Here is a 27172-nt window from a genome sequence, read left to right as displayed (position 1 = left end):
CCAGCAATTCCCTTTAACCCTGAGAGCTCCCCCACATCCCAAATCCATCCTTTCCTCAGTCTGGGCTGCTCAGGGAAGTGATGAATCACTAACAAATGTTTTCCCCTGCTCAAAGGCAGAGGGAGGAATGAAGAGCAGATTTTTTATATATATATTTTTTACAAGGCAGAGACATCTCTGCTGTTCAAACAAGACTTGTCTGGGGCTCTCCCCAAATCCACCCAAATCCTTGCAGAGGCAGTGGGATGGGGGAGTCTGTCTGACCTGGGCTCTTCTCAGCTTCACTTGTGATAAATAATCCTCAAAAACTGCAATTTTGAGGGGGAAAAAATAGATTTTCCTCTGGGTTTTACTGAATAAAAAAACCCTCTGGGAAATTCTTTAGGTTAGTGAAGAAACAGAGAAAGGAAGATTGGTTTGAGCTGGGAAATCATTACTGCTGGTGGGATGCTGTGAGGCAGCCTCTGAAGCAGAAAATACAGGAATGGGCATGAGCCAGGCCTTGGATAGGAAGTTTTTCAGGGGAAGATGAGGATTTTGAACACTGGAGAGGAAAAAGGGATGGAGGAGCCCACATGCAGCAAGGGAATTTTGCATAAAGGTGCACGTCCTCCTGCTGAGCGTGTCCTCTGTTCTTGGGTTGCTGTTGATATTTGCTGCCCCAAGATGTGCAGGATGTCTCTGCTTTGGCCTGCACAACTGAAGAACGAGTCTGGACTCTTTGCTTTTCAGTCTTGAAGTTGTTTATTAATTCTTATCTATAAAATTTTCTTTCTGCTCAGCTGAGATCTGCTCAGCAGGGCAGCCACAGGCACTCTGTGTTGGTATTTTATACTACAAACTGCATGTAACATATTTACACTTAATTCCCAGTACCTATCACCTGTGTTAGACAGTGCACTTCTACTCTAAACCAATCCCAAAGTGCCACCATCACTGCAGAAAATGGAGAACAAGGAGAAGAAGGGCTAGACACACCCAAGTTCCTCCATCTTGTCCCCATAACCCCCACACCAAAAATCCCAAAATCTACATTTTCAACCTGTGATAATTTTATTATTACACTATTCAAACTTCTGTGACTTTCAGGTTCTCATACAACGGTGGCAACTCGCTCCAGGGGTCACAATCAAATCCCCAGGTGCTCTGGGCTGTGTGCCAGGGTCTCCAAGCCCCCCAGCAGGGTCCTCAGCAACTCTGGACATCCAAAGGGATGTGCTGAGTTCTGACACTCTGTGGGATCTCATCCATGCTGGAAGCTTCTCCAGCCCCATCCATGCTCATCCTCACCCAAATTCCCAACTTGTGGAGCCTCCCCAGCCCAGGATGTGGCCCATGGAGCTCCAGAGGGTTCAGCCCCTCCTGGGGCTTGGCAATGTGGTGCCTCCAGCTCCATTTTTGGGCTCTGGCAGCTTCTCTGCACATGAATAAAACCCTGGCTGATGTTTGTTTATTTGCCCACAGGCTCCTGAGCTCTGGCTCTCAGGTTCCAGCACTGTGGGCTCAATCTGGGCTGGTGAAAGGAGTTTACAAGAGGAAATCTTTTGGCTGGGGCTCTCAGTGACTCCCACACCCCGGGAAGCAGCGGCTCCTCAGGGGATCTGAAGGCTCCCAGGCACCCAGAGATAATTTGGGTGTAAAAATACCAGTGGTGGGGGAGAGGTGGGAGGTGATGAGCTCTGTCAGAGGAGCTTGGAGGAGCGTTTGGGAGTTGAGTCAAGGTTGAAACCGCAACAATTCAATCGTTTGTACAGAAACCTGGCAGCCGCCGGCGTGCAGTGAATCACAAATGTGCACATGTTTTGCCTGGGGTGAAAATCTGAGCTCTGCTTGGCTGTGAAATGGCAGCTTGTTAGGCTGGGAAACACTCATTTTTAATTTATTTTTTTATTCTTGGGAGCGGTGTTGAAGGGAGCAGGAGGGGAAGGCCGGGGCTGATGCTGCTGCCCTGCTCTGCTGCTCTGCCTCTTTCTTGTTTTCTTTTATTCATTGCTCTGCCCCAGGCTCTGCTGCTCTCTTGGTTTGAACAGACAGGTGTGTGCTAAGGAAGGCAGGAGCCTCCCCTGAAATGGAAAATGTAAACCCCCTCCCTCTGAATTATTATAATTTTGAAACTAAAAGGCTCTCAGGCAAAGATACGGGAGTAGGAATAACAGTTCTTTATTAGGAAAACTAAAAAAAATGTAAGATGTAATAGTATATGTGACAGTGTTCACAGGGCTCTCAGGTTGAGGGAAGAGAGAAGGATTTAACTTCATGCTTCAGAAGGCTTGATTTATTATTTTATGATATATATTACTTTAAAACTATACTAAAAGAAGAGAAGAAAGGATTTCATCAGAAGGCTAGCAAAGAATAGAATAGGAAAGAATGATAACAAAGGCTCTCAGACTCTCTGTCTGATCCAGCTGACTGTGATTGGCCATAAATTAGAAACAACTACATGAGACCAATCACAGATGCACCTGTTGCATTCCACAGCAGCAGATAACCATTGTTTACATTTTGTTCCTGAGGCCTCCCAGCTTCTCTGGAGGAAAAATCCTAAGGAAAGGATTTTCCATAAAAGATGTCTGTGACAAGTATAAACAACAAAAACAACAAAACCCCACTGCCAGAGTGAGACCATGCCCTGCCCCCTGTGTGTCAGGGCGGTGTCCCAGCCCCATCCATGGGGGCTCAGCCCTCCTGCAGTGCCAGCTGTGGCTCTGCTGCAGCACGGATCCTGCACAAGGGGGGAGTTTTCCTCTGCAGCTCCAAGGCTGCTGCAGATGGGCCTGGGCTCCCTCTGGCCATGCAGGGCAGCAGAAAGCTGCTCCTCTGGCAATGCAGGGGGCAAAGGCTGCTGTGCTGTGCCAGGCTCAGATTGGATCCAGGTAGGAATGCTTGGCTCCTCCCCTGGGCAGAGAGGATGATGTATTTGACTCTATTTTATCATAAGGTTAAACTATTACTTTATTATGTTATATATTATATTAAAGAATATATATATATATATGTATATTATATTAAATAATATTATATATATATATATATATATATATATATTATATTAAAGAATAATGATCCAAAGGCAAAGTTTGTGTTCACAGCCCTCAGCAAAAACTGGAGCTCAAGTCTCTCCTGTCCTGGGAAGCTCTGGAGGAAATTCCTGTGTGTCCTGTGTATCCCTGGGCACACAGAGCTTCCATTCTCCTCCTTTTGAGCTTTCCTGATGTTTTGTGGAATCTTAAACTCCTCCTAAGGCAGGCTGGGGTGAGTTTGTACAGCCTGAGCTGTGTGTTGAGGATCAGGACAAGGAGCTGTAGCCCCTCTGCCCATCAGCTGTGGGAAGGGAAGCAGCTGGAAGGGTTTGATTTAACTCCCAACTCCCCTTTGTTCACCAAAACCCATCAGGATCAGCAAAACCAACACCAGAAACTATGAAAGGTAGAGGTGAGTGAGTCAGAAAGATTTCTTCCAGCAGGAAATGCAGTGTCAGGGCTCTGCAATGAAGCTACAAATTTATGGGAAATGACTTTTGGGCTACCCTGGTCCCCCTCTTCTCCATTCCAAGCTGATCTCCATGAGTGTTTCTCCATTGTCTCAGAGAAGTTGTTTTAAAGCTTGGCAGAGGCTCAGTCTGGGTTATTTCAGCAGTGTTAAAAGTGAGCAGGGAAATGCTGGGCTTGGTGTTATCTGCTGCTGCAGACACATGTCTGGGAGAGATTACAGCCTGAGAAAATCCAAATAAATACATCCAGGGAGCCCATCCTGGGAATTCCTCTCATTTCAGCAAATGGGCTGCACCCCAAACCCTCCTGCTCTGCTCCTCCTTCTGGTGCTGAGTGTGTGTCCATAAAGGTGGGAATTCCAGGGTCCTCTACAGTGCTCCAAAGTTTTTGTTCTAGAGATGGCTTGAAAATGAGGTGGAATGTGCCCCCTCCTTTGGCAGGGCACATCAGAGGAGGCTGTGGGACTGCAGATAAACCTGCCAGCCCTGGAGATGTGCCAGGCAGGAATGAATCAGTGCTGGGGGGCAGCCAGGGAGGGTGGCACTTGTGCCAGGAGCCCTCTGTCACCTGAGCACAGGCACACCTTGGCTCAGCATCGCTGCTCCTCCCATGTGGCCTCAGCTCAGGCTGTGCAAACACAGCCCAGCCTGCCTCAGGTGGAGATTGAGGCTCAACAAAACATCAGAAAGTTCAATGGAAGCTCTGTGTGCCCAGGGATTCCTTGCAGGAATATCCTCCAGAGCTTCCCAGCACAGGAAGGATTTGAGCTCCACTTCCTGATAACACAACTTTTGCCTTTGGATCAGCAAATCCTTGGCTTGCAGGGAGCTGGGAGGAACCAGCAGGAAAGATTCACTCTGTTGTCACTCTGATTTTTAAAGTTTTTTTGAGCCTTCTGATGTTTACATTTTTGTAACGAACTTTCTCACACACTTTCTGTAAATAACTTATTGTTTTGCATTCTTTTATGGAGGGGGAAAAATTTGATGGACTGTTGGTTTGTCCAGTGTCAATGGAGAGGTGGCACTGTCACCCTCCAATCCGCTGTCACTTTTGGAAATCTATAAATGTTAGAGTCAGAAGTGAAAAAGTCTCCTTTTACCCCTGAGAGACCTGCGTGTCCACGTCGAGTTATTTCGTGTCCTATAGTGACACTCTGTTCCTGCCTCACTCACCTCTACCTTTTGTAGTTTCTGGTGTTGGTTTTGCTGGTTTTATAAAACACAACACCATGTTTTATAGGCTTGGAAGACAAACTGGCTGAGAGAAGCAGAGACCTTGCTGCCTTTTCCTTTTTCCTTCCCTTCATCCTCTCCTCTCCTCTCCTCTCCTCTCCTCTCCTCTCCTCTCCTCTCTCTCTCTCCTCCTCTCCTCTCCTCTCCTCTCCTCTCTCTCCTCTCCTCTCCTCTCCTCTCCTCTCCTCTCCTCTCCTCTCCTCTCTCTCCTCTCCTCTCCTCTCCTCTCCTCTCCTCTCCTCTCCTCTCCTCTCCTCTCCTCTCCTCTCCTCTCCTCTCCTGTCAGAGCCGGACTGGAGGCACCTCCTGGTGCTCCTGACCTTAGAATCTTTCAAATCCAGACAATTCCCAGGAGTTTTTGGGCTGTTTGCACGCCAATATCCACGTGCTCTCCAGCAGGAGAGGGAACAGCCTCAGGCTGGACCAGGGTAGGCTCAGGGTGGACATCAGCAGGGATTTCTCCATGGAAAACATTGCTAAACATCAGCAGGGGCCGCTCAGGGAGGATTGGAGTGCCCATCCCTGGAAGTGTCCCAGGAGGTGGCACTCAGAGCTCTGGGCTGGGGACAAGGTGGGGATGGGGCACAGCTCAGGCTCAATGATGTCCTGGAAGGCTTTTCCAACCAAAATGATTCTGGGATTCAGTGATCAGAAGGAGAGGATGATGAAAATCAGGGCTACAAACCCTGGCTGGGTGCTCTTCCCAGCCTGGGGTGTCCAACCCACCCAGAGCAGCTTTTTGGGATCATTCCTTCACAGCTCTGGTGTTTATTTCTGTTTGTCTTCCAAGCCTATAAAACATTTATAAAACCACAGAGAGGGAGGCTCTTGGAAAGCTGGTGCTGGGAGAGACTGGAGAATTTGCTGTTAATTACTTTGACAATGGAGCAATAAAGAGAAATTTATTTACGAGCTACTGTGAGGGCCAATGTTTATGGCACTTGTCCCCACTCAGTGTCACACAGATTTTATTGGTATGTTTTTATTTTATTCAAAAGGAATCCCACAGAATCTGTTGGACAGGCATTGTGCACCAATTCCAATGCTGACTCCCTGTAATTCAGTAATTAATTTAATTGCTGTGAGGAACAGGTTGAGGAGCAGTTGTGTGGGGATTTAAATGAAAACCATATAAAAATGCCCCTCCAGCTAAAGCTTTTAAGCTCTGAATGTGGATAAAACATCATTTCCATGGTGTTTGACTTGAGATAAGTGAGGGTTTGAACTCAGCCCAGGAGCTGTCAGTGCTCCAGGAGGGGCAGGAGATGAATGCACAGAGCAGGGGAAGGAGGATCTGGAGGGGAAGTGAGAGCAGGGGATGGAAGATGCGCCAAGGTGTGAGTGTGGCCTGGGGGGTGAGGGCTGTGTCAAGGCTGGGGTGACACCAGAGCACCTCCCCCGGGACCAGGAGCTCTGGGTGGGGTTAACTCTTGGGGCTGTCAGGAAGGAGATGGGTGAGGAGCTCTGAGGGGTCTGGGGGGTTGGATGAGGTGACCTTTAAAGGTCCCTTCCAACCCAACAATGTCATGATTCTGTGATCCCTCAGCACATCTTGGAAAGGTTGAAAGTGGCTTATTTTTTCATTTCCTATTAAAAAACCCCAAATCAAGCAAGGCCACCAAATCCTGCAGAGCAGCTGGTCCTTGTGGGCCTCCCCCCAGCCCTTCCCTCCTTCAGAGGGGTCTCCTTGCTCAGCTTCCAGGATATTGATTTGTCCATGCCCCAAACCCTTCCCCTGTCCCAAACCCTCCCCATGGCCCCACAAGGGCAGCACACAACCTCCCACACCTCTCTCCTCAGTTAATGGGATGAGATTTCCATGCTGGCTCACGGCTTGGAGAGCTGGATTTGCCCTGAGCAGGATAAAGCTGAAGGCTGAGCTGCCCCTTGCACACTCCTGTGTTGGGGAGGATGAAACAGGAAAGCCTTACAGATATGATTTCCTGGCAAAAGATTTTGAGAACATAGAAACTATAAGTGAGATTGAAATGAAAGCAAGCTTTGAGATACCTCAGTTACTGAACAACTGGAAAACAATGGTGTGGCCAGCTGAAGGTGATCCCCTTTTGATGGAACAACACCCTCTGCTTGCAGACAGGCCCAAGGGTCAGAGCAGACCCTACAGCTTGGCAGAAGGGGCCCAAAGAGGAGTTTGTAGGGTTTAAAATGTAACACAGTGTGGTAATGTAATGATTCTTATAGGCTGTATGTAAATGCTGTTGTATGTTGTACTGGATTGGTTAGTGAAAATTAGAATATTCAACACAAAAGAAGATTTATTGTATTGTAACGGGAACTTCGCTCTCTTACCTCTCATCCTCTCTCTCATCCTCTGTACCTCTCTCTTTACTTTTCTCGGGCCTGCTCTGAGCTGTGTTTGGCAGCTCCCAGCAGGGCCCTGCACCCAGGCCCTTTGCAATAAACCCCAAGTTCCAAGACCAGAAGAAAATTCATTGTATTGTAACAGGAATCTTGTGCTCTGATCCTCTCTTTTACTCTCTCATCCTCTTTAACACGCTCTTGCCTTCTCTCTCTTTACCTCTCTCTCCCTCTTTGGGGCCTGCTCTGAGCTGTGTTTGGCAGCTCCCAGCAGGGCCCTGCACCCAGGCCCTTTGCAATTAACCCCAAATTCCACAACCTGGCTCCAGAGATCTCTCGTCTCCATCCTCACTGTCCTACCCCTGATGCTCCCACACTCCTGTGCCCACCCTGTGCCTTCAGCAGCTCTGAAACTCTCCCCTGCTCCCAAAGCTCCCTTCCTTTCCTGCCACTTGCCCTACTTTTCCCAGCTTATCCTTACTGGGGGTCATCCCTCCTTGCAGCAGCCCTTCCTCCTGCCCAGCCTTTATCCCCAGAAGCCCCATCCCCTCCCTGCAGAGCCCCCCGTGCTGGGCAGGCACAAAGGAGGGGCAGCACAGCTGCAGCTGTGTGTAATGAGCTCCAGGAGAACCTGTGCTCCCTTTTCCTGCCCAGACAATGCGTGCAGCCGAGCTCTTTCTTCCCAGCAGGTTTCTCTCCCCTGGAATTCGCTGTCCTCTCTGTGGGTGGGTGCCTGCATTCACTCTTCCATAATGGCTCTGGTGTCCTCTGTGGGAAATGCCCTTGTTCCTTTTCTTCCTGCCTTGGCTCTGGCCCCTCTGGACTCGCAGCCACGGGGTCAGACCCAAATTATCCCTGCTCTCCGGAGCAGGAGGTTCAAATCCTGTTGCATAATCAGCCCTGGGAGCTGTGAGTGCTGCAGCTCAAAGCTCACCTCAGGTGCCTTCTGGAGTGCCCTTGCAAAGGGATGCTTGGATGGGGAGGGAAATGGGAGCAGCAGGGAGTGGATGTGGCACTGGCAGTTATTGGATTGGCAGGGAATGCCCCGACAAGGCAGGAATGGTGAATCTGACTCCATGCTTTCAGAAAGCTAATTTATTACTTTATAATACTATATTATATTAAATAATATAACTATATTATATTAAATAATACAATACTTTATAATACTATATTATATTAAATATAATATATTTATAATATGTTATAATACTATATTATATTAAAGAATACTATACTAAGGATACTTAGTATATATATATTGCAAGGATACTTACAGAATGCTAAAAAGATAATAATGAAAACTGACTTTTTTAGAGTCTGACCAGGAGCCCATTCCTACACAGCCTCCAACATCTCCCCATGGCCATGGGATGTCAGGGGAGGTGGAGCAGGGGAGCTGTGCTGGTTTGGATGCCTGGTGCTGGTGTCACTGGTGTGAGGCCCAGCATGGAGCCCTGGTTTTCCATCACCTAATGCAGGGAACCTTCCTGGTTAAATCTGGAGCTGTGATGTCCCAGCCTCGCTGATGCAGAGTTTGGAGTGATCCTAAGCAGAGTCCTGGCAGGACATTTCCATCAGGCACTCAGCAGTTAGAGGGAGGAGAGGCCCATTAGGTCATGGGCTCCATTCCCCAGCCAGGGCTGTCCCCTGGGTTTGTCCCCAGGCTTGGCCAGCCCTGTTATTTCAGGTTCCAGCCAGTGCCACATCCAGGGGAAATGACTCAGTCTGACAGACCCTGCTAGGAGCTCTCCAAGGCCCCAGATTTTGGCTGTTTAATATAATTTTCCTTAATTTCCCTCTTTTGGGGAGAAAGTAAAGCTCAGTGGAATTTCTACACATTTAAATGAGCCAAAGGAGAATATGGGTGGTCACTTTTCTGTGTCTGCAGCTGGGGGTTTCCCTCAGGGAGCACGATGGGATGGGATGGGATGGTGGAGAGTCACTATTGAAACCCATCTGAGAGCACCAATGGGCTTTAGTGACCCCAAGCAGCTTCACCTGGGACCCGCAGCTCATCCCAGCAGCCTCATTTAAGGCCAGCCCTGTGCCCTCAGCCCTGGCCTGAGCTCTGGTGGGGATCTTTGCCTCCTGGATGGGTCATGGACCATCTCTGGACTGAATTTCTCTCCTTGTCCTTTTGCTCTCTGTCCCATCTCTGCCCCTGGATGGACTCCGCACCTGATTGCAGCCTGGTTTCCACACCAGCTTCTGCCTGTGCTTCCCCTTCCCACTGACTGTGCTCCAGGAGGGATCTGCCTCTGATCCCTGATTGCCTGTGGAGCATCTCCCCAGGGGCTGGCACTGCCTGGGCTGCTCCCCGTTGGAATCTGTGCCTGTCCTGGGCTGTCCCAGCTCCCCACAGCAGCTCCTGGGAGCAGCTGCTTTATTCTTTAGCTCTGTCCAGCCTCTGTTCTAGGCCGGCCTGCACAAGGCATCAATTCCAGCAGCAGCAGGTGTGGGAATCCCATCCCTGGCAGGACCCAGATCTCTCAGTGCCTGTGATCTCCAGAACCCTGGAGATGGAATTGTGCAGGTCCTGGCACATCCATTGATGCCAGCAGTGAGGGAGTCACTCCCAAAAATGCTTGGGGCTGAAAGGGACAAACATTCCTGGTGTTTTCCCCTCTGTGAGCTCTTTGCTGTTGGGTTAATTCCCGTGCTGTGCTGATAAACTCTGCTGGCTCTGCCTCTGGGGGTTTTTGGCTGGTCAGGGTTCCCAGAGGCTCAACCCTGCACCCTCTGGCTTGCTCCCAGTTTTTTGGTGTTCCTGCTGCCAAAAGCTGCTGCACCTTCATTTTGCAGAGCTTTAGAGGTTGCCTGGAATCCAGTGGATGCTGTGCCCATGTGGGGAGCTGGAGAAATCCCAGCTGAAATCCCAACTCCCCCCAAACAGCCCCATCTCCTCCATTCCTTCCCCTTTCCCATCACAGGGCTCTTTCCCGTGCAGAATCTTCCAAGGAGGTGGTGTCAGGAGTGACACACGAGTGTCTGAAGCAGATCAAAGCTGTTTTCTGCTTGATTGATTTGTTATTTTGCCTCTCTGGCTGTGGATCTCTCCTGGCAGGTCGCAGCGTGCCCGGGGCTGTTTGTCTGCCCTCAAATCAATCTCACACCTCATCCTCAGCGGGAATTCCAGGGAGTGAAGGGGCTGGATGCTTCCCAAGCCATGGCAGATGCTCATGCAGATGGTGCTGGCACAACTCCCACTGACAAATCATGGAGTGGGATTGTCCAGACCATCCCAGGAAAGGAACTGTGAGATCTGGAGTGATCCTGCAGGGCTGGGCCAGGGCTGGTGATCTGAGCCTGCCCCTTGTCCCCAGGTGTTGGGAAGAATGAAAGTTTGACAAAAAAGTCTCACAGATATGTGTGCTTAGCAGAAAGATTTTTAAATGTTGAGTCTGATGAAGGAATAGAGATGGAAGCAAGTTTTGATATAGAAGAAAAGAATTGCTGAGCCAGTCTCACTGGATAACCAAGGAGGCAAAGGGTGTGTTAGTTAGAAGGGGTTTTTATGGCTTAGAGCAAAGGATAAACCCACCCCAAACAAGATGATGTTTTTACCAAGCAGAAAGAGAGCACAGGCAAACAAGTCAGCAAAGTTGCAAGTAGAAAAAAGGTCTCAGAATTTTCCACTGCAAGAAAACTGAAAAACAACTTCTAGCTTAAACTGTAATGTACTGACTTTTAGTGATTGGAGAACAGTAACATGAATATGGTAATTACAGTAGTTATGATGGGCTATAGGTAATAGTTAAGGTATAGATTGGTTCTGCTGTATGAAGATGCTCAGCAAAGAAAAGTCTATAATGCATTGTAACCTAAACCAAAGGGTCTCCAGGCCTGCCTGCAGCTGGAGCTGACAGCTGTGGGCACAGCTCTGTCACCCACAACCCTGGACTGCTGTTAGCTCTTGGATGGAATAAACTGCATTTTGTATACAATAAACTGCATTTTGGAGAGCACCTGGAGTCCCACATCCCTCCTTCAGGCTCCTTGCTGGTGGCAGCGTTGTTGCCGCACTGGAGGGATCTGGTTTTAGATGTCTAAGGTCTGCAAGTCTTTTTGCTAATAGAGAGGAAGAAGAAACCTTGAGGATTTAAAACACGTTTTTCCTCAGGTATTCCTGTAGCTCAAAGATTCTTCAGTTAAAGGTGAACTTGGGAAGAGAAAGTCTGCTCACCAGGAGAGTGAAAAGCTTCTCATGGTGATGCCAAACAGGCCAGGGCAGGGGCTCTCCCCTGTTCAAACCATCTCAAAAGTTCACAGCACATTCTGAGAGTGGATCCTTTCTTTCCTGGGATTCCCACTGGAATTCCTGACCCTGTGACAGGGCTGAACCCCACTTTGGGCAGAGAGGGGTGTCCCCACCCTCAGGTCAGGACATGCTGAGGGACACAGAGACTTCCTCCCACTCCTTGGTCCAATTCTTTATTTACAGCATCAACAGGGGAGTTTGGGAAAGGATGAGTAGGATTCCTGTACCCAGCTGCTTCAGGGCTTGTGGTTTGGGGCATTTGTGTCCTTTACATCCCTGAGCATCCCAACTTTGTGGTTGTGAAGCTGGGGAAGGAATGGCGCTTCCTACCTTTGGGACCGTGGCCTCCAAACTCACGTTGTGATTCAAAAATCTCACCTGGCTGTTTGTGAAGTTGTCTGCATGGTTTTTGTGGTCTGAGTCTGCTGAATTTGTGCACTGAATTTTAATTTTCCCAAGCTGACACTCTTCTTCCTGCAGGTCTTGTCTGTTGTCCAGTTTGTCTGTTGTTCTCTCACTGGAGAGTAAACAGAGCAGAGCCCTGTAGTGGAGGTTTCTGAGCCTACTGAGCATCTCTCTCTTCTCCCCCACTGCAGATGAGGTGAACCTGCTGGACAAAATCACTCTGCATGCCCGGGACCTCAGCAATGTTTCCTTTGGCTACGACCACAGCAAGTGCAGGATCCTGGAGATCGGGCAGTATGCAACCCTCAACATGCCCACCAGGGAGGCCTTTGGGGACAGGTAACCTCCCTCCAGGGGGTGGGAAAGGGGTGCTGGGGCTCAAAAATCATCTGAGGCTTGGCTCCTGGTTTGAGGAGTTCCTTGGAGAGCCCATTCCATGGTGACATGGAGATAACTCAGCCATTCTCTGCTCTGAGCTCAGAGTTTCTTTCATTTCTTACATTTTGGAGCAGTTTGTCCTGTCCCCAGAAGTGCCCCAGGCCAGGTTGGATGGGGTTTGGAGCAGCCTGGGCAGTGGAAGCTGTCCCTGCCATGGCAGGGACAGGATGAGATGAGCTTGAAGGTTTCCTCCAACCCAAATCATTCTGGGGTTCTTTGATCGTTCTTGGCTGGGTGCAGGAAGGACACCTTGGCATGGCCCCATCACCCCATGCTGAGGTTGTGTTAGCAGTGCTAATTTAGGCCTGGCTGCTTCTCTTTGAACCTCTCAACTGAAACAATTGTTGGCTCTTTTCTCCCTTTATTTTTCCTTCTCACTCATTCATCTGTGCCGTGACTCGGATTTTTTTATCCTAAGGGCTCAGTTGATGGTGACACAGCAGCAGCAGCTGCACAATGGCACGTGTCCCCTCTTCCCACCAGGTTTGCAGACGAGCTGAGCGTGCTGCTGAAGCTCAGGTACTCCCTGAAGGAGGACACCAGCCTGGTGACAATCCTGAGCCACCGCAGCCGCGTGCTCTTCCAGATCAGGGTTAACCCCTACGCCCTGGTCTTTGTCACCACCAGGAGAAGACATTATGAGTAAGTCCCAGCCCAGGGGCTGTTTTCCTTCCTTCCCTTCCTTCCCTTCCTCCCTTCCAGGGCCCAGGGTCAGGCTTTCCCTCTCTGGTGGCCTTTGGGCAGTGCTGAGCTCCCCTCAGCTGAAGGAAGGTGATGTCCCTCAGACCTGGCGCAGGTTGTCACTGCCAAGCTCCACTCTGCCAAAATGATGTAGCTCTGGGAAACAAAGCAAAGAACAAAAAGGTTCAGATCCCTGGGAATCAATCAAAACCGAAACCCCACTCATTTCTCAGATGCCTCAAGTGGTTGTAGACATCCCCAAATCCACTGGAAACAAGTGATGTAAGAACTCTTGGATTGTTGCTTGTGTCTGCACTGAGGATGGACACCTGAGGGACCCTGGGAGCTGCTGAGGGGTGAAGCTTGCTCCTGTATCAGGTGTGGGAAGTTTCCTGTTGTGTCTCCTCCCTTCCCCTCAGGTTCCCAGTGTCCTTCCTGGGCGATGGGCACTGGCACCAGGTGGCTCTCAGCATCTCCCTGGAGAGGCTGGAGCTGCACGTGGACTGTCGGCTGGTGGACAGAGTCAGCTGGTCCAACCACTTTGGGATGGGAGTGAACACTGAGGGGCTGATCATCATTGGAGGCCTCATCGAGTCCTTCGAGATCCCCTTTAAGGTGAGAGCTGGGCAGGGTCTGCTCTACCTGTGTGAATGAGGCTGCAAGTTCCTTCTGATGGAATCCATTTCCATCGCCTTCTCCTCCCAAAACAACATTTATTTCCATGCTTGGGCAGGATGAGCTTAGGAAAGGCTTGGAATTGTGTAGGGGGCTTGGGTTTGGGTCAGGGCAGCACAAGGGCAGCAGCCAGGTCGCCTCTGGCTTGATTTCCACTCATTCTCTGGTGCTGGCCATGACTTGGACCATGTGGAGAAGTCTCTGTGCAGTCAGCATGGAAAGATCTGGTTGGGGAAGTGTGCCCAATGGCTTCAGACTTCCGAAGGGTAGGGTTGGATGGGATATTGGGAATTAGGAATTGTTCCCTGTGAGGGTGGGCAGGCCCTGGCACAGGGTGCCCAGAGCAGCTGTGGCTGCCCCTGGATCCCGGGCAGTGCCCAAGGCCAGGCTGGAGCACCCTGGGACATTTTGCATGGAACTCCTGAAGCTGCAGAGGGAACATTCATTGCCAAACCATCCCCTAAAGAAATCCCTGGCTATGAGAAGCTGGAGATGATCTTCCCTGCAGGCCTTCCAGACCTTTGGAAGAAGCAGGAGCACAAACTCTGGTTTCTGTCTCTTCCAGGGTGCTCTCCAACAGCTCACCTTCGTGATGGGGGACCCAGCAGCAGCTGCTGAGCAGTGCCACAGCTACAACTCGACCTGCCCAGGCTCCTTCAGCCTCCACAGGATCCAATGGGAGCTCCCAGCAGCCTGGCCACAGGTGTGCCTGGGGACAGCTGACACATTTAGGGACTGCTGGGCCAAGCTTTTCCTCAGTGTCACACCATCCCAAGGAAAGGCCCAACCCAGGGCGTTGTCTGGAACTGCTGGGATCTCCAGTTTGGGATGGGGTGGTTCTTTTCCATCCCTTCAAGTCACAGATGGGCTTGGTGCCAAGGAGAGTGAGTTAAAGGGAGAGTTTGGGATGCAGGGAAAGCCTGGGGGTGGCTGTGACTGGATGTGCTCCTGTGGGTGGCTTTGAGTAATGCTGCAGCTGGAGCTGTGCTGCTGAGAGGAGGTAAAGCTGTCCCTGGGCATTGGACACCACTCTGGAATCCCTGCCCACTCCCAGCAGCATTGCATCCTTAGGTACATCATCCTTCCTGAAGCTGTCCCTCTGTCCTGCCAGCATTGCTGGAGAATGGAAATCTGGGGGATTTTGCTTTCATTGCAGCATTTAACACATTTCCAACAACCATATCTGTGTCAAAAATCCCAGATCTCATCATAAATCCCCCAAAACATCAAGCACACAGGCTTTCCTCAGGAGCTGGAGCTGGCCCAGGGAAAATTCCTCACATCTTGGGCCAGCTACCTTCATAGGAAGTGCTTCATAGGAGCCTGGAAAAAGCTGGAGAGAGGCGAGTGCTGGATGTCAGTGCCTGGCACGAGCCTGCCCGTGGTGTGTAACCCATGTCTGTGGGCTGGGGAGGAGCTGGGACAGCAGCTGGGACAGGGCAGTGTCACTATAGGACAGGAAAAACCACAAGCACACAGTGCTGTTCTTAAGGTGAAGGAAAAGGGAAGTTTATTTTCTGACTCCAACATTTATAGTTTTCCAAGGGTGACAGTGGATTGGAGGGTGACAGTGCCACCTCTCCAATGACACTGGTCAAACCAATAGTCTATCAACATTCTCCTCTTCCATAAAGGCTGCAAAACAATGAGTTGTTTATAGAAAGTGTGTGAGAAAGTTCACTACAAGAATGTCAACATCAGAAGGCTTAGAAAATCTTAAAAAGCAGAGTGACAGGGCAGTGCCAAGGGAGGGAATATGGGGCACTGCCCTGCCTGGCTCCTGCCCAGGGATTCCTTTGGGATGCTGGAGCCAGCACGTCCAGGCAGCGAACAGGGAGTGGTGGCACTGGGACAGCCCTGCATGGGCTGTGTTGGGTTGTGTTGGTGATTTGAAGAGGAGGGTTTGTGGGCAAGCCCTGCTGATGAGGGATTGAGGAGCTGGCTGAGTGTGACACAGAGATGGTCACCTCCTGCTCTGGGGGACAGAGGAGTGGCCAGGGTAACCCCGAGGGGCCAGTGCAGCACCTGGTAACCCCAAAATGAAACCTCTGTTGTCCCTAGTTCTGGAGCTCTTCCATGAATGGCTCTGGGGTGTCACCCATCAAGCAGAAAATTTCACTTTAAGCATCAGTAAATTGCCTGAAGGTGGGACTCTCCAGTTCCCATCCCTTGCTGGCCCTTTTTGTGTTTTCTGGAATCCCTGTTGTTGGAAGGAATGATGAATTTGACTCCATGTTCTCAGAAGGCTAATTTATTATTTTATGAGATTATATTAAATAATACTATACTAAACTATACTAAAGAATACAGAAGGATACTTACAGAATGCTAAAAAGATAATAATGGAAACTCCTGACTCTTTCCAGAGGTCTGACACAGCTTGGCCTTGATTGGCCAAAGAGTGAAAACAACTCCCAGCAGAATCCAATGGAACAATCACCTGTGGGTAAACAATCTCCAAACACATTCCAAAACAGCAAAACACAAGAAAAGCAAATCAAATAATTATTGTTTTCATTTTTCTCTAAAGCTTCTCAGCTTCCCAGGAAAAAATCCTGGGCAAAAAGATTTTTCAAAAAAATATAATGGTAACAGGCCCTCCTCAGGACTGAGGAGTTTCCAGATCAACAGAAACTGCAAAAAACCCACCCAGACTCTTGAGAGGTTTGATCAGAAGCCATTCCCTGATGTTGCTGGGAAGGATTGGCTCCCACTGAGCATTCCCTGGATGTTTCCTGGGCCAGCAGAGGCAGTTCCTCAGTCCTGGAGCCAGCAATAAACATGTGCTGAGGGCAGTGCTGGTCCTTGGGCAGTGATGTTTTCTCTCTTCTCTCTCTCCAACTCTCCAGGTGCCAAAGGAAACCAATGAAATCCAGGATTCATCTACTCAGGTATGGCTCCTGCACTGTCCTTCCTGTGTCCCTGTGCTGTCACCCCCAGGCTGGCTGTAATAGGCAACAAGGCAAACCCAAAATACCCAGACAATGCCACTAATGATGATTTTGTGGCTGTTATTCTGGAGAATTTCTACTCTGTCTCAGCTGGAAAGGGCTGGAGCTCCCTTTGGGAGGGGTGGTTGTGCTTTGGGGGCCCTCCTTGGCGTGGCTTCCTGGGATCTGGGGCTGGGGAAAGGGTGGTTCTCCCCCTATCCCACTGGAGTTCCTGGTGCTGAGCTCCTTGCTGGAGCTGCTGTTCCCCAGCTGGAGCCTGGAGCGTGTCCCCAGCTCTTGTGCGTGTGCTGGGGACATGAGGGAGTGCTCTGACTGAGGCTGGCCTTATGTTCCTGCTTTATTTGGGGTTTTTAGCCAAGCTTTGTTGTTCAAGTCCAGGCAAACACATCCTGAGGGTGTCACAGACATCTTTTATGAAAAATCCTTTCCTTAAGATTTTTCCTCCTGAGAAGCTGAAAGGCCTCAGGAACAAAATGTAAACAATGATTATCTGCTGCTGTGGAATGCAACAGGTGCATCTGTGATTGGTCTCATGTGGTTGTTTCTAATTAATGGCCAATCACAGTCAGCTGGTGCAGACTCTGTCTGAGCCACAAACCTTTATCTTTCTTGCTTAGTCTATTCTTAGCTAGCCTTCTGATGAAATCCTTTCTTCTATTCTTTTAGTATAGTTTTAATGTAATACATATCATAAAATAATAAATCAAGCCTTCAGAAACATGGAGTCAGATCCTCATCTCTTCCCTCATCCTCAGACCCCTGGGAACACGGTCACACAGAGGGGAAAACCCAACAGCAAACTGAGATTTGTGTGTGTGTGAACAGCTGGAGTTGTTCATTCCCCTCATCCTCCTGTTGCCTGTTTACTCTTTGGGGACAGTCTCTCCTCTCTCAGTTGGCTTCCACTGCCTGGCTACACCTGGATAATTCCAAACTGGAACTGTCTAAGTGGCCTTTGGCAGCTGGATCTGCTCTGGGCTCAGCAGCTCAGGGGGATGTGCTGTGGGTTTGTACTGAACTGAAGTGGCAAAATCACCTTTCCTGGGCACTAATGGAAGGTCATCTCCACTTATGGAAGGGCTCTGCCATCCTGCTGGATCCTCTCTGGGGTGTAATTCCCACCTGTAGGTTCTTCCAGATCCTGGCAAGACATTGCCATAACAAGGAAAGTGCTGAAATTCATAGGTCTGCAGGGGAAAACGAACAATATTCTGGATTTGGGACAAGTTTATTTTTCAAGCACTTAATAAGGAGCAGAGACGCCTTGGAATCTTTGGCGTTGAGATTTATTAGGAATAAAAAAGGAGTTTGGGAGTAATGAGGAGCAGCCCAGCTCTGCTGCAGGCACAGGCCACAGCTCTGGTTTCTAGTTCCTTTGTTCATTTAGAAGTAAATTAGTACATTGGTGGATTCCTTAATTGTTAATTAGAACTAAATAATTATGGAGATGGCAGAGGAAGATGTAATGGGGGGAGGCAATAGATGAGTTTGTCCCTGGCAGTGATACCTGAATTGCAGCCCACTCCTTTTGCCAGGTTTTTTTTTTGAGGAATAAATTGCCATTTCTGAGCAGTCTTTGGGACATGGATGGTGTTGAGCCACTTCTGCTGCATTTTGTTTTCTCCTAGACTGCCTGTCCTAAACGTGAGCAGGAGGGTTCCTGAACTGAATGGCTTTGGCAAGGCAGCTTAACCTGGGATCCTAAAGCCATTCACCAAACAGTCAAAGCTTAAATCCCACAGAGACAAAACTTCACAGGTTTGACTTTCTGGGCAGTCCAGACTAGCTGGGAAATACCTTCTTGATTTAAAAATGCTCTGAAAGCTCTGTGGAAATGCTTGGTTGTGTCGTGGCACTTCTGTTCTCTCGTGCTTGGGTTTGCCAGTGAACACAGCTGGTATGGGAATCACTCCTTCAGGCTCACTCAGTCCTAAAATTCCATCCTGCCTGTCCAGTCAGATCAGCCTGGAGCCTGTGGAAGTCAGGACTTGCACATACTCCTTATTTATTATTTTAGTGTATTCCCTTCCTGGTGCTGGGCTTTAAAACTCATCACAAAGGCTTAGGCTTGGCCTATCCTCACTAACAAAGACAAGCCCTCATGGGGGAACTGTCCCTCCTCCACCTTCAGTTTCCCTGGATTCTGGGGCTGCTGCTGCCTTGGATAAGCTGGGATAACACCAGATATCCCAGTGGGGATGTGACTGGCAGCTGGAGCCCAGCTCTGTCTCCCTGCTCTCAGACCTTATCTGGAGGTGTTGTTCCTGATAGCTCTGATATCTCAGCCCCTGCAGAGCTCAGAGTTGCTCAGAAATGCCCAGATATGATGCTGGTCAACCCCAGTGTAGGGAATAATGTGCTCTGACTCCATGATTCAGAATGCTGAACAATTGCTTTATTAAGCTATTCTATATTACACTAATACTGTACTAAATTACATGCTAAGAAGATACTATACTAAAAAATGTTAAAGAAAAATAAAAGAAAAAACCATGAAAAAAGAAAAAAAAACATTAAAAGAAAAACCTATGACTGTCTGAGGACACAGCTTTGACTGAACTGGCCAGTCAATCCAAACAACCTTCACTGGTGTCCAATTAACAAATCACTTTGGGTAAACAATCTCCATAACATATTCCACGTGTGCCAAACAACAGGAGCAGCAAATAGAGATAAGAATTGTTTTCTCTTCTTCTCAGAGGTTCTCACTGCCTTACCCAGGAAAAGTCCTTGGGAAGTTGTGCCTGTTGCTCTCTCAGAATCCAGTTTCTCCAATAGGATGAGTTCTGTGGGTAATTTATTGTCCCACAAACCCACTGTGGGATAAATGCAATGACAGGAACCCATTGAGCTGAACCCTAGAGGTTTTTAATCTCAAACCCAAGTGCTGTTCCACCCAACCCAAGCCCTCTGCACAATTCCAAACCTTTGCTGAGTTTATCCTGCTCAATCATGAAAATAAATGTTGTTTTGGGAAGAGAGGTGCTGTGAGGGGCCTCAGGTGGGAATTACTGCTGAGGGCAGTAATTTGTGAGCTGGGGGCAGCTTTTGTGCCCTTGCTGGCCTTTAGGGCTTGTCACATGCCAGAAGTGTGGCAGCGAGGCTTTGGTTGATCATCAGATTTCCAGAAGATTCCCAGGGTGTTGTTCTTGCCACCAGTGTCTCGTGTCCTGCTGCAGCTCCATGGCCCTGTCCTGGCACTAAGGGCACAGCAGAGGGGCTGTGCTGAGCTCCAGGAGGGGTTTATCCCCTCCAGAGCCCTGCTGTGGCTGCTGCAGCTCCTCAGGAACAGACCTGGGATCCCCTTCCACCACAGCCCATGGCATTTCCTGGCACTTATTCCTCCTTTCAATCAGTCCAACATTGATTTTTGATTTTTTTTTCCTATATTCCAGCCCCTTCTAGAGGCTTGATGCTAAAAAGTGCTGGAAAAAAATAGTTTAAAATTGTCTATCTCTGATCTTGAGCTTGAGTGAATCACATTGTACCTTTGGCTGTTGGATGGAAAAGGTTTCTATTAACAAAACAATCTGTTTCCTGGGAGAAGACCCTGAGCTTTGAACTCTGTTTTACCCAGCCTGACCCAGCTGAAAATTAGGGCAGAATGTTATGCTGGTTGTCTGGGCTGCTGAAAACAGGGATGCTCCAAGCTGGGCTTTAACCCCTTTGCCACTGAGGAGGTTTTGGAGCATGGAACCAGCTGGGAAGCCCTCCAGAGGTGCAGCAGCATTGTTATCTTTGTCAATAAAACATTGTTATCTTTGTCAATAAAACACTCCTAGGCTCCTCAGGCAAGATACCAAGTTAGAAACCCTTTCCAAAACCATGGCATTAATTGCATATCTGTGGTTGCTTTATTAATGAGCCCCATATCAGTTGTTCTGTTATTTTGCTTGGGCTCAGCTTGAGGGAAGAGGTCTGTAATTACTCAAAGCTTCCCATTTGCCTTTTTTATGCCTTTCTTTTTTTAAATTCCATATTGGCACAACACAAAGCCTTTTCCCAGCCAGTCCCCTGGAGCTTCCCCAGCTCTCTGAGCCAAACTGAGAATTCAGTGCTCATCCTGGGGAGAGCCTGGGGTTTTAATGCTTTTGGGGCGGAATTCTGGGGCTGGGATTGAGAAACCTCTGGAATGGGAAGTATTTCCTTGTCATTTGGTTATGTCATCTGGATTTTGTAAATGTGGACACAACTGGGGTTCCCCAGCTCTTCCCAGGTGGTTGCTGTGGTTGTGTCAGTGCCACGTGGCAGGTGACAATGGGGACCCAACACGTGGCTGGGGCAGACACTTCTCCAGCCTTTATTTTCCTTCTTTAATCCAATTTTCTGCAAATCACAGACCCTGCCTTGCTTGCCACGTGCCAATTCCTTCTTTTTCCCCTTCTGTTTTGTCATCCCTAATGGCTGCTTTCAATCTGGGCTCCCTCCCCACCTCCCAGCTGGAATTTCTGGGAGTTCAGCCCCACATGCCTCACTCGACTCTCACGCTTTTGGACAGCTTCAGAGCTGTTCCCAATTTGTCCCTCTCAGCTGGTTCTCCTCTAAATTTGGCCACTTTGGAAAAGCAAGGAAGGATTCTATTGATTTTGGCTTTTAGTTGTGTTTACAAAGCCAGTATAATTCAGCCTTGTGCCTCAGTAATTTCTCCTTAGAGCCCCCTTTTCCCATCCCAGCCTTGCCAGATGGGAGTTTCCAGAGTGGACCTTTCCCATGTCAAGTGTTGAAGTTGAATTAAAACCCCTTTTTTCTTTACTGTGTGGGAATGCTGGGCTCCCAGTGCCAGCTGCCAGGCCTGGATGTGGCTTCCCACTGGGGTTCCCAGGCTGGCACATCCTGTGGGGCTGCTCTGCACCAGCCTCACCTCTTGGGAACCTGAACACTTCAGCTCCTGCAGCTCCTCTCAGCTCGGGGTTAATTAGATTTGGGAATTCTCACCACGCCTTTCCTCACCTGCTGGCTGAGTTGCATGGAAATCTGAGCAGCCTGGTCCACGGAAGGTGTCCTGTTGGGATCTCTAGCTGGTCAAAGTGAAAGAAAAGTTAGAAAAGTTAGAAAGTCTCTTCCCAGCCCAGCAGTTGAAGAAGGAGTCAGAGCTCTTCATTTCTCAGTCTCAAAGTTGTTTAGTGTTCCTTATCTATAAAATTCTTTCTCCTGCCCAGCCAAGGTCTGCTCAGCAAGACAGTCCAGGCACTCTGCCTGCCCCCAGGGTGGTGTTATGTCTTTACACTAAAAACTACATTAACAATATTTACAATTACTTTCCAGTACCTACCACCTATGTTAGACAGTGAGCTTCTACTCTAAACCAATCTAAAAAGCATCACAGCAGAAGGTGGAGGCCAAGAAGAAGGAGAAAGGCAGGACACATCCAGATCCCTCCATCTTGCCCCTCTGAATCCCCATTCTAAAAACCCCAAAATCTCTGGCTCACAGAAGTCACTGTAAAACTTCTTGCCCAGAATGAGAGCCAGGTGAAGGGCTCAGCCCATGGAATGTGGGGAGAAGGATGGGAAGGACTCTCCAGGTCCTCCCTCCCGGCCCTGCAAGGCAAGCGTGGGGCTGCATCTCCCTCTAGTGACTCCTCTTAGCTGCTTCCTCAAGCAGCTCCTGCACCAGGAGCCACCAGGCAGGGCTGGTGCCCCCAGCTCCAGGTGTCACACACGGTCTTGGGATGTGCAGGAACAGCAGGTGTCCCTGGTGGAAGGTGAGTTTTGGTTTGCAGGTGGGTGCAGTGTCCTGCTCATTCTGGATGAACTGTCCCAGAATTTGAGGGCTCCTGCCTGGGGCTCACCAGCTGTGCCCTGCATTGTTCCCCCAGCAGCATTCCTGCGTGTGGGAAGTGAGGAATTATAGAATCATTAAGGTTGGAAATGACCTCCAAGGCCATCGAGTTCTGCCTGTGACTGATCCCCACCTTGTCACCCAGCACAGGGCACTGAGTGCCACATCCACTCATTCCATGGACACTCCCAGGGCTGGTGACTCCACCACCTCCCTGGGCAGGAAAGAGGGAAAAAATAAGTGAACCCTTCAAACTTCATCTTTTCCCTTCTCCTCTTTCAGGACTCCAGGCTCACCAGTTCAGATTTGGCCCCAGGGCCACCTTGGCCATGGGAGGACACCCAGGGCACCCTCAACCTCCAGCCTGATGGGAGTGCCCTGGCTTCCCTCTCTGCTCACGAGATGCCATCAGCTGAGGAGGAGGAAGAGGAGGAGGGCAGCCTTTCCATCGAGGATGAAGGCTTTGAGCTGCTGAACTCCACCTACAATAAAATCACCGGCCCCGGCAGGCCGGCACTCAGGAGAACCTCAGGTGAGTCCATGATTTTCCTCCTTTTCTCCATCACAGTTGCAGGGAATCTGACAGTGCTTCCTCCACCCAGGAGCCTCCATCAAGCCCCCTCGAGCAGCCAAGAAGGACCATGGCTCAGACCAGGAGGAGAACATCACCACGGAGAAGCTGTCGGGGGACGCGGGCACACGGCGGCTCCTGCCCAGCAAACCCTTCCCCAAGGAGTCCCCCCCTGCTCATCGGGGGGCTGCTCCCAAAGGAAACGTCCCCAAAGGTCCCCTCAGGGCAGGGGCAGGGCTGGGTGGCCCGAAGGCTCCTCCTGGAGCGGGACATCCTGGATTGTGGGTGGCACAGCAGGGCTGCCTGGTGAAACCGGGACCGCCGGGGCTGCCGGGACCGCCAGGGCTGCCGGTGAGTGCAGGGACAGGGAGGGGAAGGGGCTGCTGGGTTGGGGACACTGCACAGGGAAGGCTTCTCCAGGCTGGGGAACCTTCTCTAAGGTGGGGAACCTTCTCCAGGGTGGGGAACTTCTAAGGGGAGGGGAACCTTTTCCAGGATGGCGAACTTTCCCCAGGGTGGGGAACCTTCCCCAGGGTGGGAAACTTTCTCCAGGATGGGGAACGTTCTCCAGGGTGGAGAGCCTTCTCCAGCATGGGAAACCTCCAGGATAGGGAAACTTCCCTAGGGTGAGAAACCTTCTCCAGGATAAGGAACCTTCCCCAGGATAGGAAACCTTCTCCATGGTGGGAAAACTTCCCCAGGGTGAGGAAACTTCTACAGGATGGAGAAACTTCCCCAGGGTGGAAAGCTTCCAGCATCAGAAATATTCTCCAGGGTGGGAAACCTTCCCCAGGGTGGGGAAACTTCTCTAGGATTGGAAACTTTCTCCAGGATGGGAAACCTTCCCCAGGATGGGGAACTTTTTCCAGGATAGGAAACCTTCCACAGGGTGGGGAAACTTCCTTAGGATGAGAAACTTCTCCAGGGTGGGGAAACGTTCCCAGGCTGGAGAAACTTCTCCAGAGTGGGAAACATTCCCCAGGATGGAGAAACTTCTCCAGAGTGGGAAACATTCCCCAGGATGGAGAAACTTCTCCAGGATGGGGAAACTTCTCCAAGGGGGAAAACCTTCTCCAGGGTGGGAAATGTTCCCCAGGATGGGGAACCCTCCCATGCAGGCACAGTGGGGCTCTGCACTGACCTTTTGAAAAGGTTTTTAATATTCCTGGAGAAACTTCACTGGAGAGAAGATGATTGCCTTGTCCTCCTTGCTCTAGAGATGGTCCCAAATAATTTAATCTCACTGTGGGTTTTTATTTCCCACTGGTCCAGCCCAGAATTAGGCTGAGGGCTCAGAGGGGACCAAGCCATCTCCTGCAGTCCCCACACAAACCCTGCACCCACACATGGACCCAGCTGGCTTCGTTGGTTTGGGCTTCTTCACCCCCACATTGATGCTGGGTTCAAAGCAGAGCACTGAATTTATCTTGGAATAAGTTCTGACTGTTTTGCAAGTCATTCAGTGGGTGTAGAGGATGAAAAAAGGGAAATTTAGAAAAAAAAAAGTAAATTTAGACTAGAGAAATGTTTAGAGGAGTCACGTCTCCATTGAGGATGAAAAAAAGGAAAATTGTAAAAAAAAAAGTTAAACTTGAAATAGAAAAAGCTTTAGAGGAGTCATGTCTTCATTGAGGAGTAGCTGAAAAATGGTTTTAAATATTTTTCCATGTTTGTTTATCCTGCCAAAATTATTCCCCTCATTTGGTTCCATTTTCTCAACAATTTCTTTAGAAAATTTTATTTTATTTATAGAAAAATAGAAATAGGAAAAGCTTCAGAAGAGTCTTGTCTTCATTAAGGAGTAGCTGAAAAATGGCTTTAAATTTTTTTCCATGTTTGTTTATTCTGCCAAAATTATAATAGAAAATAGAAATAGAAAAAGCTTTAGAGGAGTCTTCTCTTCATTAAGGAGTGGCTGAAAAATGGCTTTAAATATTTTTCCATGGTTGTTTATCCTGCCAAAATTATTTCCCTCATTTGGTTTCATTTTCTTAACAATTTTTTTAGAAAATTTTATTTTATTTCCCCATTTAAGTGACCCTGGGCACCTTCTCTCCCCCTTTCCCTCCATCCCTGTGGGAGCTGTGGGGTCCTGCAGGGCCATTTCCATGGTTGTGCTTGAGGGACCTGGCACTGAATCCATCATCCTTGAGCCAGCCTTGGTTTAAATTTAGGCCTGCTAACTTCCCCCTCAAGCCATCTCTCTTGCCTGCAAAAATAGAAGAAAATGGCAAAAGGAACAGATGCTGGAGGCTGAAAAAAATCCCAGGAGCAGAGGAAACGTCACGAGGTGTGACAGCCCTGCTGTCAGCCTGCAGGAGAGACCTGCCAGGGGAGCTGTGACCGTGTTCACAGGGGTCTGAGGATGAGGGAAGGGACGAGGATCTGACTCCATGTTTCTGAAGGCTTGATTTATTATTTTATTATATATATTACATGAAAACTATACTAAAAGAATAGAAGAAAGGATTTCATCAGAAGGCTAGTGTCACAGACATCTTTTATGAAAAATCATTTCCTTAGGATTTTTCCTCCTGAGAAGCTGAAAGGCCTCAGGAACAAAATGTAAACAATGATTATCTGCTGCTGTGGAATGCAACAGGTGCATCTGTGATTGGCCCATGTTGGATGTTTGTAATTAATGGCAAATCACAGTCAGCTGGCTCAGACAGAGAGTCCGAGCCACAAACCTTTGTTATCATTCTTTCCTATTCTATTCTTAGCTAGCTTTCTGAGGAAATCCTTTCTTCTTTTCTTTTAGTGTAGTTTTAATATAATATATATCATAAAATAATAAATCAAAGCCTTCTGAAACATGGAGTCAGATCCTCATCTCTTCCCTCATCCTCAGACCCCTGTGAGCACCGTCACAGTCTAGCTAAGAATAGAATTCAGGGTGGCACAGTTCAGCTGCTGGTGCCAGGGGACTCTTCCCACCCCACACTGGTTTTTGGGGTATTTCTTGGGGACTGGAAGCTGCTGGTTTGCTCTGAATCAGCCATTTCAGTCCCTGCTTCGCTGAATCTCCCTTTCGGGTCAGTCACTGTGGGATCTCCTCTTTGGGATCACTCAGTCACTGTGGGATCTCCCCTTGGGGTCACTCACTGTGGGATCTCCCTTTGGGGTCACTGTGGGATCTCCATTGGGGTCACAGCTCTTCTCCTTTGTCTTTCAGGGCTGTCCTGGCCGACGGGGACTGGTGGGACCCAAAGGAGACAAAGTGAGCACCCACAAAAACAGGGGGGTGTCCTGTGTGGGGTGGAGGGTCTGGGGCAAACACCACCAATGGTTTGGGTTGGTTTGGGGGTTTTTCATCCAGAGGGCAGTGGGACCTCCTGAACCCGTAGGGTGGTGGCCCTGTCTGTGGGTTTGGAAGAGGAAGGAGCTGGATTTAGTTGGTACTTTAAGCCCACATTCAGGATTAAGCCAGGCTTGAGTTGTGGGGTAATTTTGGGCACCACAATATCAAAAATGACATTGAGTTGTTGGAGAGGGTTCTGAGGAACAAGGGAAGGCTCTGGAGGGGCTGTGAGGAGCAGCTGAGGGCTCTGGGGTTGTTCAGCTGGAGCAGAGTGAGGGCAGAGCTCCCGGGGCTGCAGCTCCTCCCGAGGGGCAGCTCCATCTCTGCTCTGGGCCAGGGACAGGAGCCAGGGCACGGCTGGGGCTGGGCCAGGGCAGCTCAGGCTGGAGCTCAGGGCAAGGCTCTGCCCCCAGAGGGTGCTGGCACTGCCCAGGCTGCCCAGGGAATGGGCACGGCCCCGAGGCTGCCAGAGCTCCAGGAGCCTTTGGGCAGCGCTGCCAGGGGTGCCCAGGCTGGGGCTGCTGGGGGGGCTGGGCAGGGACAGGGGCTGGATTTGATGATCCTGGTGGGTCCCTCCAGCTCAGGATATTTTTGATTCTGTGACTGAGCTGCCTGCACCAGCTGCTCTCTTCCTTCAAGCTCTCAGTGGGAGATGGAGCAGCTCCAGCTCAGGTCACCTGCAGGGGGGACCCTGCTGTGTCCCACAGCCCAGCTCAGTCCATACCCATGGAGTCCCTGCAGGGACATTTGTCCTGCAGCCCCAGGCTGCCCTCCCTGCCCAGCCCAGCCCCTGACTCAGTGTCTAGGGGCCCCAATCCCTGCTGGTTTTAAGGAGCTGCCCTTGTCCTTGTCCCTACAGGGGTACCCGGGGGCCATGGGCAGGATGGGCCCCCCCGGTGACCCTGGCCCTGCTGGCACCCCCGGTGTCCCCAGCATCGTCCTCTGGAGGAACTCCAGGGAGGACTGGCAGTCATTCATGGTGAGTTACAGCCACAGTGGGCAGGGCTGCACTGACAGCAACTCCCTGCATCCCTGGGGTGGGATATGGGATGGGATCCAT

The 27172-nt window shown here is 49.7% G+C and overlaps 1 protein-coding gene across 3 annotated transcripts in view; it reads left to right on the top strand.

Annotated features, from left to right (window-relative positions):
- LOC135455027 (collagen alpha-1(I) chain-like) overlaps positions 1 to 27172 on the top strand; it is an 81810-nt gene that overhangs the window by 19157 nt on the left and 35481 nt on the right. For all 3 annotated transcript variants that reach the window (XM_064727812.1, XM_064727813.1, XM_064727811.1), the window contains exons 2-10: positions 11906 to 12053; positions 12636 to 12794; positions 13253 to 13448; positions 14074 to 14211; positions 16358 to 16399; positions 22523 to 22772; positions 22843 to 23162; positions 25987 to 26031; positions 26972 to 27091. In XM_064727812.1, the coding sequence (XP_064583882.1) occupies positions 11906 to 12053; positions 12636 to 12794; positions 13253 to 13448; positions 14074 to 14211; positions 16358 to 16399; positions 22523 to 22772; positions 22843 to 23162; positions 25987 to 26031; positions 26972 to 27091 (1418 nt within the window). The remainder of the gene's footprint in view (positions 1 to 11905; positions 12054 to 12635; positions 12795 to 13252; positions 13449 to 14073; positions 14212 to 16357; positions 16400 to 22522; positions 22773 to 22842; positions 23163 to 25986; positions 26032 to 26971; positions 27092 to 27172) is intronic.

This window comes from Zonotrichia leucophrys, chromosome 17 (genome assembly GCF_028769735.1).
Source record: "Zonotrichia leucophrys gambelii isolate GWCS_2022_RI chromosome 17, RI_Zleu_2.0, whole genome shotgun sequence".
In the NCBI taxonomy this organism is placed as follows: domain Eukaryota; kingdom Metazoa; phylum Chordata; class Aves; order Passeriformes; family Passerellidae; genus Zonotrichia; species Zonotrichia leucophrys.
The sequence above is the reverse complement of the archived record's forward strand: the minus strand, read 5'-3'. Positions and strand labels throughout refer to the sequence as shown.